This window comes from Grampus griseus (assembly GCF_964374135.1).
Source record: "Grampus griseus genome assembly, chromosome: 1".
NCBI classification, from domain to species: domain Eukaryota; kingdom Metazoa; phylum Chordata; class Mammalia; order Artiodactyla; family Delphinidae; genus Grampus; species Grampus griseus.
The window spans coordinates 88,107,584-88,122,785 of NC_139017.1; the positions used below are offsets into that span (position 1 = coordinate 88,107,584).

Consider the following 15,202-nt stretch of genomic DNA (forward strand, 5'->3'; position numbering starts at 1 on the left):
AACATGAACCTTAGAGGAGCTGGGAGGTTCAGGGAAAAGGGAGAAACAATGATCTGGAAGGACAATGATTTTATGTTAGCAACTGATTTCTGACTAATGTCAACTTCTTAGTTGCTGTCAAACAGGTTATGTTTTATTGCTGAGCCGTTCCATGGAGAAATAATGCATATAAAGCAGTTGTTTTGTAATATAAATTTACTTTAAAATTTTGAATTACTAAGCTTACCAACTGTCTGAAATTCTCTTTTCAGGAATGGGACTCCGCAAAGCAGTAAATGCTTGAGTTTTGGTCCTGAGGGGTACGGAGCTAAGACGATGAAGAGGTGAAGCAGTTATAAGAGTGAGTCTGTTTAGGGAATTCCCTGGTGGTCCAGTCAGTGGTTAGGACTCAGTGCTTTCACTGCCGGGACCAAGTTCAATCCCTGGTTGGGGAACTAAGATCCTGCAAACTGCACGGCGTGGCCAAAAAATAAATAAATAAATTTAAAAAATCAAGTTTAAAATTTTTTAAAAAATAATAAGAGTGAGTCTGTTTAAACATTCTTAGTGTACTAATGGGGTAATACGAGGAGAATCAAGATTAGTCAATCATCCAAAGTCCAAGAGAAGGGCTGAAAAATAAAAGACAAGAACGTCCCTGATGGCGCAGTGGTTGGGTGTCCGCCTGCTAATGCAGGTGTCACGGGTTTGATCCCTGGTCCAGGAAGATCCCACATGCCGTGGAGCAACTAAGCCCGTGCGCCACAACTACTGAGCCTGCGCTCTGGAGCCTGTGAGCCACAACTACCGAAGCCCGCGCGCCTAGAGCCCGTGCTCTGCAACAAGAGAAGCCACAGCGATGAGAAGCCCGCGCACCGCAATGTAGAGCAGCCGCCACTCACTGCAACTAGAGAAAGCCCACGCGCAGCAACGAAGACCCAACTCAGCCAAAAATAAATAAATTTTTAAAAAAAGGTTAAAAAAAAAAGATAAAGACAAGGGGTTGGAATGAAAGAGAGAGAAAATGTTAGGATGCTGTATAACAAGTCATCAGCTTTCTAACCCACAATACCTGTGTCCATGTTTCTTGACATCTAACCTCCTTTACTAAGCTAATGTTAAATATTTTAGTTTTTGTTACTTAGTATACAATTCCAGATTTCAAATCTGTAACGCTAGGATTTGTTTCGCTGAGAGTGACAGAAAACCTGTAAAGAAAGTGGCTTAAACGGAAGTTTCTTTCTGATATAAAATATTGGAGCAGAGCATCCAGGAGTGTATGGCAATTCTAGTCCATGGAGTCAGAGACCCAGGCTCCTTTCAATTCTTTAGTTGCTCATCTCTAGAATGAGGCCTTCTTTTTATTGATTCAAGATAAAGCTCCAGGTATCATATCAAATTTCTAAGCAGCAGAATTCAGTAAGGGGAGAGGGAAAAGATGAACTATATGCCAGTAAGCTCTTAAGAAAGGTTCCTTCTGCCACTTACATCCTGTTGGTCAGAAGTTGGTCTCATGGCTATGTCAACTGAGCTGAAAGGAAAAAAAAAAAAGGCATACACAGTCAAAAAATTCTATTGCTATGGAAGAAGGGAAGAATGGAGACTTAACAGTGGGCAGTCTCTGCCACACCAATGAACGAATAAGGTATAAGCATAAGGCATAAGCTTAGGGCAGAATTTGCAACATTTAACAGAAGGATAGAGAGAAGTAAGGAGGAAAATGGGATAGAGGTGACTGCAGCTAATCTTATAGTTTGGGGAAGAGAAGGCAGCAAGTATAGGGACTTTCCACTTGATAGTCTCTACGTGAAGTGAGTATGAGTATGGAGGTGGAGTAGGGGACTTAAGAAACTAGTGAAGCTTTGAAATACCCATTGTAGGGGAAATAAAAAGAATTGTTTAGTGATACAGAAGGAATACAGAGTAGACTTGATTGTCCAGGAAAAGACTGGACACTATGAGATTTACGGTTGTCCTCATTCATACTCCATCCTTCCACTATACCTGTACCTCCCCCTTTTGCTTTTGGGGAGACCATTTCTACCAAGGAAAAGGAATTGTACCTAGGACTTCTTTTTTGACTTCCTTGCCAAGTCCAATCAAGTAGATGACATTTTCTTACTGGTCCCGAGTGCAGACAGATAAGAATTAAATGTCAAGGAAATTGACAGGAAGACCTTCACTGATCAGGGATCCCTGGTGGTTACAATAGAACAAACTAGAGTTAGGCTCATGGTTCCAAGGAAGAGAAACTCAGGCTATCTTATGGGAAACAGAGGAATTGCAAGAATACCCACTGACCATACTGGAAAACAAAAAACACTAGAAAGCCAGCAAGAAGCGAGGCAGCTTCAGGGTAGTTATTTATCGTGGTATCTCTTTCACATGAGCCTCTTCACATCACAGCTATACAAGTCTTGTTGATTCTTCTAAGGATTGGACAATTTTTAGCTCTCAGTCAAAATTCTAGAAGGGGCCAGTCTGATTCATTTACATAATTCTCAACAAATTTACTGGGTTGGGTCCTTTATACTGGACTACATCAGGGGTTATCAACCAAACTAATGAAGTGGCTCCCTTATGACTGGTATCTTAATCCACGGTATCAGTCAGGGGGGATACAGAAAACACACAGTAATTTGAACAAGGAAAATTTTATATAAAGAATTACTAACAAGCAACAGGGGATTAATTACTAAGGGTAAAGAAAGCTCTTAAGAATACAGAAATAGCGGCTATAGGAGCAGCCACTACCTCTAGGACTGAGGCAGAGGACCCAACGAAGGAGCCAATTTTGAAGTTTCCATTGCAAGGCTGAGATTCAGATTTTGTTGGAGAGGGTGCGGCTGCGACCCACTGAAGCCCAGGGCTGGAGAGGAGGGCGTTGTCAACAAAACTAGTTAGGAAGGCACCCCACTGGGTGTGCCGAGACTTATTGGGAAGTTGCCAGCTGGTGCACCAAGACATGCTGGGAAGCCGGCGGGGGGACCAATGGACCTGCTGGGAAACACCCTCTTTTGAGGTGCCACTGGGTGTCCTACATGCCACTGGCCCCCACACACTGCAAAAGCAAGAAAAAAGAAAACACACAAGAACCAGGAAGAGAAGCTCCTTTCTTCTGCAGCATCCCTTCAGCATCTTCTGACAAGCTTAACAAAACTTGCCAGCAAGCAAAAGAGAAATATTTAAAGGGCTTAGCTCCTGTATCACAAAGCAGAGCAATGAAGGGTGGACTTAGGAGCCAAGAAATAGATAACCGGCACATCTACAAATCAGTGGTGGTCCCTACACAAGGCTCAGTATAATGCAATTTCCCAGAACAGGGGTCAGAGACAGAGCACTTCATTCCGGAAGAAATGTTCACTGGATCAGTACTTGGATTGGCTTAGATGAGTCCAGCATCTAAGAAATTTCCTCTTTTGGTACTATTGAATATCAAGGACACTGGTGATTTCAGAATTTCTAAATAGGAGGGAAGGAGAGAGGGCAAGAGTACTTCTCTTGCCGGCAAGCACTGTCATTTTTTGTTTTCACTTAAGTTTATTCAAAATGTTAGGAATTTATTTGTGGGTGGTGGCTAAATCCACTGACTCAATAGAGAAATAATTCGGCTTCAGAATGGCTAGAAAAAGTACTGACAAAGGAAAACAAGCTTTACAGATTTGCAGACTTTAGGTGCTTGCAGATTAGGGAAGCTTACATGAGGATTTTCCGTATTCTTTTTTTTTTTCGGCCGCACCACGCGGCTTGTGGGATTTTAGTTCCCCGACCAGGGATTGACCCCAGGCCTTCGGCAGTGAGAGCAAGGAGTCCTAACCGCTGGATTGCCAGGGAATTCCCTACTTTTCCTGATTCTTGTAATAAAACGTCATGGCTTATATGTTACATGAAATGCAAAAAAGTTCAGCTGTTTATCTTGAACAAGTATAACTCATTTTTCCAGTAGGCTGAAAAGACACCCCCCCCCCCCCAAACCTGAATACATTTTACCTGTGCAATACATTATGGATCATGATTATGTAACAGAAATTCAACTATCAATGCTCTGAGAAACAGAATAATGGATTTCAAGTCAGCTACAATGGTGAAGATTTCCAGTTGATTGTATTCATGCTGTCGTTTCCTACAGTTGACAAATGTTGATGGCCAATGATCCTAAAGTGAAAAATGCCACTTCAGAACTATTTGCAGGGTTCAAGATCTCACAGGATACGATGAATTTCAGACTATCAGGAAGTGTTCCTTCCCTATAATTTCAGCTCTACCTTATATGCTGTCATTGGGTTAGCCATTCAAGGCTGAATCCAACATTAACAAGATGACAGAATCAGATCAGGACCAGAACCAACTTAAAGTCCACCAGCTGAACAATATAATCAGTGAGAACTGACCAACTAGTCAGTGTTTATATCGAGGCTGCACACTAGAAATCAGCTGAAAAACTTATAAACTGCCAGTGTCTGGCCCTCATTTCCGACTGTTCAAATCAAAAACTACTTCTATTCATAAAGAATAACTTTCAGGGGGAAGGGAATTAAGTGAATGCCATTAGCTTTTTTTCCCTCCCACTTTGTCTTTTAAGTAAAAAACACCCCAGCAGCTATTGCCTTTGGGACACTCTCAGGTCCCAGATTTGCTGTTTATTCCTAACTACAAAATACCTAACACAGATTGAAAGATCTGTAGCTTTCATTAGATTCCTAAATAGGGGCCTATAACTCAGGTTAAGAACCACTACCTTAGAAGAACTAAATCCAACTAATAGATTATAAATAGGGGAGTATTAAAACGCAAATTTTGTATTTAAATCTCAAGACTGATAATATACTAGCTCATGTATAGGATTTAATTGCAAATTGAACATTAGAACACAGATGAAACATACTGATACATGGAAAGGTGAAATCATTTTAATAGTTGAGAAAACTGCATGGAGGTTGCTAGTTATATTAAACTATCAAAAGCTTTTTAAGTTTTCTCAGATTGCAAGAAACAATCCTGAGACACCTTTCAGAGCCACTTGTTTTTGCACTCTTTTAGAAAGCTACTCTCCAAATTAAGTCATGCATATATCCGGCATTAAGTAGTATTATTTACATGTTCTATATACCAAAATACTCCTCAAAAGCAAACTTTAAAAAAAAAATCATAGGAAATGCTGTGTGATATTTTCGCTTCTATTTAAAATAGTTTCCACTTTTTACCAAAACACACCACTCAATTAATTATATTTCAGGTAGAACTATATTCAAAGGAGTAACACCATCCATTTAGGTATGCTAAAATTTTCAAAGATAAATCTATTGGCTTTCATCACTCAGCAAGTTTCTAATTTCTACATGTGTAGTGTTAATTCACTTGATGCGCAGTTTAGAAGATGACTGAATATTCTACTCTTAAAAGAAAAAACATAGCATTTTCATAGAAGAATTCCTTCATTTAATGAGATTTTTCTGGAGTTAGGTAGGTACAAATGTTAAGCCCACATATGAAGGACTTTTCCAAATGTACTCCTTTGTCCCATTTAACACTTTTTGCAAGGTGGCTTCTGGGTGCCCATCAGTTGGCCAATATGAACAGTGAGATAAAAAAAAATGTTAATATGGTATACACTGTGAGGAAGACTCACTTTTAGTCCTAGCAATGACTGAACAAATCACTTTGGACCTCTATTTCTCTGTTCTAAAAAGAAATGGATGAGTTATCTTTTAAAAGTTCCTTCAAGTCCAAATTTTAAATTATTCTAATATGTAATCCAAGTGCACAGTCCCTCAATAAGGACCTCTGATGTGAAACTAAGTAATCATCCAATCCAAGGAACAACCTAGTGACACACATAACACCCAAGGACAAAGGGAACTGCCATTAAGAACTGTAGTAGTAAGGATTACTGGCTATCACATACATCCAATTCTATCTACACATTTAAAATTCACTTGTCATCTGGGCGCTAAGATATCCCTCTACACAAAGTGTGACTCTACTTACATTCTATTTCCACAGTAAAAATACCTTATAAATGTTAACAAATGGGGAAAAGCCGACACCCAGGATAAAGGATTTAATCCAGTATTTATTCCACACTCATGATCCTTCTCTGTAATCAGAATACAAGTCATAAGAACAATCTATCAAATAATTTGCTGATTATCTTAAATAATGCAGCATAGCATTACTTTTAATACTTCTCTGTTCTAGATTAAGTTTAAAAACTCAAACAGCAATCTTCATTATCAATAAAAAAAAGTTTTGAATTTAAAAAAAGGACACTATATCAAGCTGTTTCATAATTTAAGTATTTTCCATTTATAAAAATGCTTTGGAAGCTTGAGGCTTACATCTATTTCTCTACTCATCTGCCCCACCCTCTCCCAATTTCACGTTAGTATAGGGTTGCTGCAAGAATGCTAGGCTTTAGACATTAATTTCTCCTTTTATATAGTACTTTAAACTCTGAAAAATTCAAGAAAAAGATTACATGTCATGTATTTTTTCAAATAAAAAAGGAAAACTAAGTGAATAAATTTTAGGCATACTAATAGTGTCCCTTTGAGGTAGAATGCTAAAAGGACTTTTGATCAAATCACAGCCTAATTGAAACCTCTGCATCAGAAACTAACTTCTCCTAAATTCTCTCTAAAGTTAATTGTGGAGAATATTAGGTTTAACATATTAACAAGAGCCTTCCAAGATAATATACAGTGGACAAGAATGTTAATCCTACAACTGCTGCCTTCATGTACACTGAAAGCATGAAATTCTCCTATGATAGACATCCAAGATCCATTTTCATAGTTTTTAGCATTCTATTACGAAAAGCACAGTCATGCTAACTTCAGTACACAAACCATAATCCCACACCTACAAAACAAAAATAGAATTAGTGGCATTTTATTGCCTTATACAAATTTAACCAACATGGCAACCATGCCAACGGAATTAAAACATTTTCAGGACATATGTACAGACTGTACATCTCAAAAACAAACAATAAAATGCAAGAACAATCTGTGCATCATGTATCAAACTCAACAGTTGGGTGAAAACATCAATGCAATAAATGGGATTACAAAGGCACTTCCCTACACAAAAGAGGAAATGAAAATGCAGCCTACAGGGAGCTTGAAGAGTGTGTAACTACTGCACAATCTCAACTTAGGAGGAAAAAAAAAAGCAGATTTAACCCAACATTTATAGGATTCAATGTGATCCACTTTTACAAAAAATCTTCACACAGTCTCCTCTTTGTTTTTATGTTGTTTTTCTTGGCTCTCTGGTTCTATGCTTTGGCTCCTTCGGCGATCATGTTTGTCAGACTGGTCCTTGCTATCACTGTGATCTCGTTTGTGGGAACGTTCTTTGCTTCTGCTACGCTTCCTAGATTTTTCTTTGCTGGGGCTATGTTCCCGTTTTCTTGATTTTTCAACACTGTCAGTTCTTCCTTGACTGCCACTTCTACTCCGTTTATTTGATTTTTCTTTACTTTCATTTTTATGTTTACTTGATTTCTCTTTGCTCCTACTTCTACTTCGTTTCCCTGCATTTCTACTTCTACTCCTACTTCTATGTTTTCTTTCTCTGCTTCTACTTCTACTATGTTTTTTCTCTTTCTTGGAATCTTTTTTGTCATCTCTATGCCGCCTATCATCTTTGTCTTCTTTATATTTCTTTTCTTCTACCTCACCCCTACTTCTCCGTTCCTTGGACCGTTCTCTTGACCTCTCCTTTTCTCGGTCATTACCTCTTTCCTTATCATAGTCACGATCTCGTCTTCTACCTCTCTCATTTTCTTTCTCTCTTTCCCGATCCCTGTCCCTTCTATCCCCTTTCCTATCACGACTTCGACTACGGCTTCTATGTCTTTCCCTACTCCTGCTATGCCTGCGTTCTAGCCCCCGATCAATACTTCGGGATCTTCGCCTTTCTTTTTCCCTTTCTTTGGCTTCACGCTCTAGTCGCTGGCGTTCTTTCTCTCTTTCTAATTCTCGGTCAAAACTAGAAGACCCATGGCCCTCCCGATGATGGCTTCTACTTCTGGATCTTCTTGGGGACCTCCGTGGACTCAGTGATCTCCTTGGAGACCTAATATTTAGGAAAGTGGGGGAGGGGGAGAAAAAAACTTGAATGAATAAAACATACCATAAAAATTTAACTTCCATCAGTGTTACATGTCAAGAATAATTAAAGCAAAATATTTGCCTGTTCTCATTTACAGATGCATAATTTTGTGGAAAATGCCCTGAAGGGCAGAAAGTGGGGAAAAGGTGACAAATAGAACCTTTGTGTAAAGCATATTTTAAAAATAAGTGTAACCCAAGAGTCACATCACCTTGAACGCCTGCGTTCAACATGTCTGTCTATTTCCTCAGCGCTTTCCTTTCCATCTTTCTTGATTTTTCTTGGTCGGGTTTTAATCTGTTGATCGATATTCTTCTGAACTGGAACCGGAATTCTTGGAAACAAAGTGGAAAACCACTCCAGTTTTGTGAGAAAAGACCGTAGCATTTCTCCAATGGTCATTACGCAGCCTCCACCAGCCTTCACATCTAGGTCCTACAGAAACACAAAAGATACCCTGGCCGTCAAAAAAAATTATCTCAAAAAACACAAGAATACTATAAAAATATAACCATCTTTGGAATCTCAAATACAAAAAAATTCTAACAGAAAAATTTCAATTTGTGTACCTTTCTAATCTGGTAATGAATGATACAGAGAAATATCTGGGCTTAGTGTGTGCATGCAGGTGAGAACAAACCCTGCAGCCTCATGGACAGAAAGAGAAGTGACTTCACTCAGTTAACAAGAATATGAAACACCCCCCTACATTACTAAACTATTTGGAACAATCAACAATTTACATTCCACATACCTACTAAGTATATACTTTATTTCTGTGGACACGTTTGCACACATCATTCCTAGCAGTGTAACCTAGCTACATACGAACTGCTTCAAACAATTCCTGTCTAAAGATTATCTTTTAACAGCTCTAATATAAAATGAAGCCCTAATAAAACTGGAAGCAATAGCAAACCAACTGCCATGAAGCAGTGAGGTTTCTAATTTAGAGTTATGTAGAAAATAAATAAATGAACAAATAATTGGAAACGCATAATCCATGATGACCATTGTCTCTGAAAAGGGTCATTACCGCATGAAGGCCTTCTTGCTATGCCCTCTCACAGCTCAGGACATGTTAGTCAGCTATTGTCAGTCCCAAACCTATAGTGCAAGCACACAAGGAAAGTGAGATTTGTTATCTAAACAGGAAAACAAGAGCTAAAGGTAAAACTGCTTGCACTCACACACATTTAAGTGTTCAGATATACAGTATTTCCAAATATAATCGCTGCAGATATCTAAGGAAGAAAACAATAAGTTAGCTTAAACAGAGAGCCTCAGGTTTGTAAACACAATAAAAAACAGATTAAACAGAAGCATTCAGAAACAAGCCTAATACCAATTATGAAGCGGGACATGCTTTTTAAATATAGAAGGGAAAAGTGCCTCAGCCTGCAAAATCTCACCTAAAAAGAAAAAACTTTATAGATTGTGATTTATCACCTAACACACTTTTGGCCTCTTCTGAGATATTAAACAGCTCGTAAATAGGCCAAAAAAATGCAGAGAAAAATTCTCCATGTCTATACGAGTGAGATTTTTTTAGCTACGCATGTAATAATAAAAACACACTAGAAAGATTTCCATTAGAACTATCCTTTAATTCAACCAATTCTTTGGATAAACGTTTTAAACAGGTCGACTAAAACACCACTCAGTTTACTTTATGAACCTTAAAACATAAAGTAGTGGTGGGGATTGATATATGGAAAACAGTGCTCATTGTTAAGATCCTTTTGAGATCTTGGACTTTAATACATGTATGGTTTAAATCTGACACAGTAATGTTTTCTAACGTAACTTTCTGAACATATGTAACAAGCTCAACCTTATTAAGCTTGAATGGCAAGCTAGTTTTATAATTTAAAAAAATTCTAAACTATTAAAGAGAAGGTTTCCTTCTAACTTTATAAAAATGTATAGTATAAAAGAGTTAGAAAGCTGGAATTGAAATATTTTGATCACCTCAAACAAATCATCTAAACTTTCAGCCTATTTAAGTTCCACCCAGCTCAATTCTGCATTCCTATGCAAGTGGGAGTATTAAAGTTTGGAAGAAGTTACAGGATAAAGAACTGAAAAGTTCCAGAAAAAAACCCAGTAATTAATATTTCTATGTGCATGTCTTACCATCTCAATCTTGAGCATAGCCAATTTTAAAAACTCACTATCAACTGTACAAGTCAAGATCAGTACAACACACAGAACACAATTAGGAAGAGAAAATTTTTAATAGTTACCAAAATACATATAAACAATTTTGAAATGTGAGAATCAAACTTAAGAAGTTTAACCTAAGACATATAAAATCCACCCCAATCTTAATAATAGGACATTAATTCCAAAAGTATGTGAGTGAAATAAATTTAAGCACAGAAAATTCTGGAAGATGTTAAACCACCAATATATAAAAGATTATTAAAAAATGAGAGTAATCAGAAGAAAACTATTACCCTTGTTGACATACCTCTTCATCATCAAGGAAGGATTCAAACCAATCCCATAGATCTGTAGGGGGCTGTGTGTACCTAGAATTATGAAAGAGTGATTAGGCTTAGGTCAATTAAAATGAGATATTTATTGAAAATGTAGAGAAATGCAGGCTTCACCTTATATACATAAATCCAAGGGCTCTAATATATGGAGAGTCTGTGTGTGTTATAAGACCCATCACTTGCTTGCGAGTTAACTTCAGAGTAAATAATTTGTATAACAGGCAAAAAGCTGTAGAAACAATTCCTCCTGTCCCAACACCTCGAACCTTTAAGGAAAGGAATTAAGAAAGAGTTGTAAAATAATTAACAAAGATACTTAGGACCAATTGATTAATCCTGTTAGGTATTAGTCACAAGATATAATCCAGAACTGAAAACAGAGCATAAAAAATGTTTTTCTAACCCCACGGAACACTTGAATTTAGATTTTTAAAAAACACAAACTAATTGTAATTTGGTATGAAACTGAAAGACTTCCAGTTTTCTGAACATAAACTTAGTTATCAGACACAGAAAAACTGAAAAATGCACGTACTTCTACTTACCCCTCCGCACATCCCTGTTTGGCCAGCTGTTTTCCTGCTTCCTTTCTCCCATGGTTCAACATGTGTGACCTGAAAATAGAAAAGAGAAACACAACAAACATTCATACTTCGAATTTTTTTAAACAGTATGATTCGAGTAAACCCCAATCCATAATAGAGCAGCTCTTCTAAAAGTCTGGAAGTTGGGTATTTTGACATGATGTATACATTTTGTTTACACACATTAAGTATGTAAACCATCTTTGAAAACTGCTTATTTAAATAGCATCAATAAAGCTACTAGGGTTTAACAAAACCTCAACAGGTTTACAGCAGAAACCCCATTAAAGTAGCTCTGTAGAGAGCGGATACATGTGGAGACAGGAAATGTCTAGTCTCATACACTTATAAAAAAAAAAATTAATGATCAATTTTGTATTTTATTATGAATTGCTTAAAAAAATTCTCATTTTAAAATGGATTTAATGCTCCAACTTACAGCAAAAAGTATTAACAAAGTTTAAGTACTTATTCCAAAAAGCCTTTCAAATAAGCTTAATATTTCAATTTTATGGTGATTTAAAATTCCACATTATAAAATAAGGAAGAAACTTGAAAAAAGCATGCTAAAACAGTAACAGAAATTACTTCTGATGCAAAATCATGGAACTTTACTCACACATTTTTTTTAAAACCACAATCAGGCATTATGTTCATTCCTGACTGAAGATGAAGTTACAAAGGCCATACCTACACATATGTCATTCTTGTTACTGTATACTTTATTTTCAGCCTAATTATAGGAACTAATTCAATTTTTTCCCAGAATATAAACTGTATCAAAATCTGAGAAACCGTGACTTGTTACGTTGAGTATACTCAAAAATACAGGTCTTTGCTAAGGTGGGGCACCCTATAAAAACCACATACTTCACCTAAAAACAGCAAAGAAAGAATATTAGCTCTACAACAGATATGACAAAGGTATTTTAGAGAGATAAGATCCATATTTGTTTCTCAACTTGAAACAAAAATGAAATCCTGTTCGTTCATTACGTATTTCTAAAACCTCATTTCCACCCACCCATGATTACACGCCATAGTCTTTTTCAGTGGCTTCAGGCAGAAAAGCATGTATTTAAATGTAAGCACTACACTATTTTGTTCAGTGGATTACTGCACTGCTTTACTGTTTCATCTTCTTCCCCCAGCTTGCTGTAAAAAAGATGTTTCAATTCCTTAAAGGCTAACCAAAGGGGTGGATGCCATACAAAATCGAGTTACAAAATTGGAAGCCTACGCATTTCAATGATCATTTGATATGGACAACAAAACCCGAGTCTTTAGTTTTATAACTAAATCTAAGTAATTTGTAGTATAATCTTAAGTGTTTCAAAACACAGTATGTGAAATTTGAAAACAAGCTTTTCCTCTATCGCATTAACACCTGCCTATGTTATTAAACAGAACCTGCCACAGAAGGAGCAGGAACCCTATTTTCAACTGATTGAAGTTTACTACATAAATAAAGCTAAGGGTTAAATATTCGCCATATTGTATCCATTCTGAAAAAGGCCTTACCTTTTAAAAAAACTAGTTCACAGTATAACAATTACTTACAATACTCTTGTAAGAGAACACCAAAATTTCAGTTTACTTTATATACCCAAAGTTGAACTGTATTTTCAAAATGAGTTCTTCTATCAAAACTAAGTAATATCTCAAAATCCCTTAGTAGGCCTTAATTGGGGAAAAGGTGGCCAAAACAAAACCTAAAAGCAAATAAAGAAAATTTCCTTAACACCTCTACAGATATATTCAGGTCACGGAAAATACTTTATGTGGTCTGTCAAGTGTTTTTAAGAGTCAATACAGGCAAAATGGATTGCATTGTATCAGATGTCCTAGTTTAAGTATTTAAAGATTGTTAAGACTTATTAATATCCTTTAAAATATAAATTTACCTTAGGAGGCCTGGAATATATTTTTAAAACTACATAATTTGCAAGTAAGTGGAGAAAACCTACCAAATTCGTGAAGAAAAGACCAAAACCAGTGGCCAAAAAAAAAAAAAAAAAAAAAAAATCTAATTAGCCGTTCATTTAACCAGGGAAATGCATTTATGGCGATTGAGCATGATTAATAATGCATACCTCTACCTGCGACCCTGGGCTGCTCCGAGCCTCGCTGCAAGACTGAGTCAATCCTGCTAACGAAACAAGAACTGAGACAAGAGTGCAGTGAGGAGGCGCCAGGTGAGCTCCCCAGCACAGCCAAGCCAGCACCGACCCTGCCGCAGAAGCCCAGGGCCCAGATAATTCTAAATAAGCCCAATGCACAGGTGACTGAGACCACTTACTCCTGACTTCCTGCTGCGAAAATTTCCAGGCCTTCGGTACATCTTTTTCCACTTGTACCTCTCCACCCTCAACCCTCCCACCCCACCCGACAAACACACTGACCACTTCCCTGTCTGGATCGGATAGTGAATACCAACAACACGAGGCCAACACTGAAGTCAATACACGCCCTGGCCCGGGGTGAGCGGGAGAAGCACCAACAAGTTGGCGCCGAGTAGATCCACGTCAAAATAAATAAATTTAAAGCTGTAAACTGGAGAGACTTCAGTTATTCGTTTCTCCTCTCCCCCACTCCTCCCGTCCAACTCCCCCCCCAGGGGCGGGCTGGAGACTGGGGGAGGAGAGATCAATGGCGGCGGGCTCTCCCGGCCCTAAAAATCTGAAAAGGAAATGAGAGGGCGGCCCCAGTTTGACCCCTCCCTGGCGGACTACTGGCCACAGCTTCCCCCTCCGCCCAACCCTCCCCCACCTACAAATGATCAGACCTCGGGGGCCGCCTCCGCCCGTTTCCTCCGTACCCCCTCCTCGCAACTTAGTCCCCACCTCCCAGGTCCAGACGCTTCGTACCTTAAAGTAGATCTCGTCCACCACCTCGTGGTAGGTTTTGAGCTCGTAGAGCTGCACTTTGAAGTAAGGCGACGACAGGATATTGGTCAAGATCATGGGGTTGAGATTCATAGTCTTTTCGTTGCCCCACAGCGGCAGCACATTGCCCTGCTTGCCCGAGACTGCTGGCTTGGTGGCGCCACCGCCGCCGCACTGCTGCTGCTGCTGCTGGGCCGCGGCTGCGGCCGCCTGGTGTTGCGGCTGCGAGTTGCCTGTCAGCGCGGGGCTGTTGTTAGCCATGTTGCGGCGGAAGGAAGGAGGGAGGGAGAAGGGAGGGGGAGGGGGCGAAGCTCAATCTCGCTCTTCGGGACAACGGTCCGGGACCCTACTCCATGGAACGCCGTCGGAAGATGGGGCCTCCTCGCTGTGCCCCAGCCGGGTGAGGGAGGGCAACCGGGACACCGACGAATGGACCCCGAGTCGAGAGCAGAGGCCGAATCGCGGGCCGCGAGAAATCCAAGCAGAAAGCTAGCCGGCGGCCTGGGAGCGCGATCTCTTCCGCCAACTGCCCCTGGGAACAAGATGGCGGTCCCGGCGGATGTGACGGCACACGCCCCAGAGTTCCAAGCTTAGCCGGCGGCCAATCAGAGACGCCCAGGTGGGCTGGCGATTCCTCTTCCTAGTTCCGCGCGTTCTGTGCACGCTGTGGTCGCGGCGCTGGCCTCAGCTGCCTATCTATTAGGATGTTTGTGCTCGGAATTTGGGGGCCGGGGTTGGGTTTTAGGTCCAATTTGTATGTTTTAATGTTTGGACTGCGGCCCCGGTTTCTCCTGTCGGAAGCCGAGCAGGAAGGCGTTCGCATGGCTGTGTGCTTGCAAATTCGTGACTCTTGACTCCTGTGGAGTAACCGAGTCTCCTGAGTTCACAGTTTTCGTATTCTCTGGAAGGGATGATAGGACCTCACACCTTCATGTGATTGCAATGCAAAGTCCTTCTGTCCTCCGCTAGGCTGTAGGGTCCGACTGGAGATCTTATTATTTGAGCCTAAATTTATTCAACATTAAGGGGATAGCGTCTTGCTTGGCTGTTAAAAAACCATTTTAGCATTAAAAGAGCTACTGTACCTGTAGCGCCATTTGTTACATGACTTCTTTCCTTCCTACTCGAGTACTTC

The 15,202-nt window shown here is 39.4% G+C and overlaps 1 protein-coding gene across 4 annotated transcripts; it reads right to left on the reverse strand.

Annotated features, from left to right (window-relative positions):
- Positions 1-4,915: 4,915 nt before the first annotated feature.
- Positions 4,916-14,605, reverse strand: PRPF38B (pre-mRNA processing factor 38B). Of its 4 annotated transcripts, XM_082655642.1 has the most exons (8): positions 14,050-14,605; positions 13,588-13,735; positions 13,276-13,331; positions 11,144-11,212; positions 10,713-10,864; positions 10,571-10,631; positions 8,309-8,532; positions 4,916-8,061 (listed from the first exon to the last, which is right to left on the reverse strand). In XM_082655642.1, exons 1-8 carry the CDS (start codon positions 14,326-14,328, stop codon positions 7,209-7,211), a joined length of 1,842 nt encoding a protein of 613 aa, XP_082511768.1. In that variant the 5' UTR covers positions 14,329-14,605; the 3' UTR covers positions 4,916-7,208. The 4 variants fall into 4 exon arrangements, with proteins under 4 accessions (XP_082511768.1, XP_082511765.1, XP_082511766.1 ...); XM_082655639.1 differs by lacking the exons at positions 13,276-13,331; positions 13,588-13,735; XM_082655640.1 differs by lacking the exons at positions 13,276-13,331; positions 13,588-13,735; positions 14,050-14,605 and having other exon boundaries at positions 11,134-11,203.
- Positions 14,606-15,202: the final 597 nt, after the last annotated feature.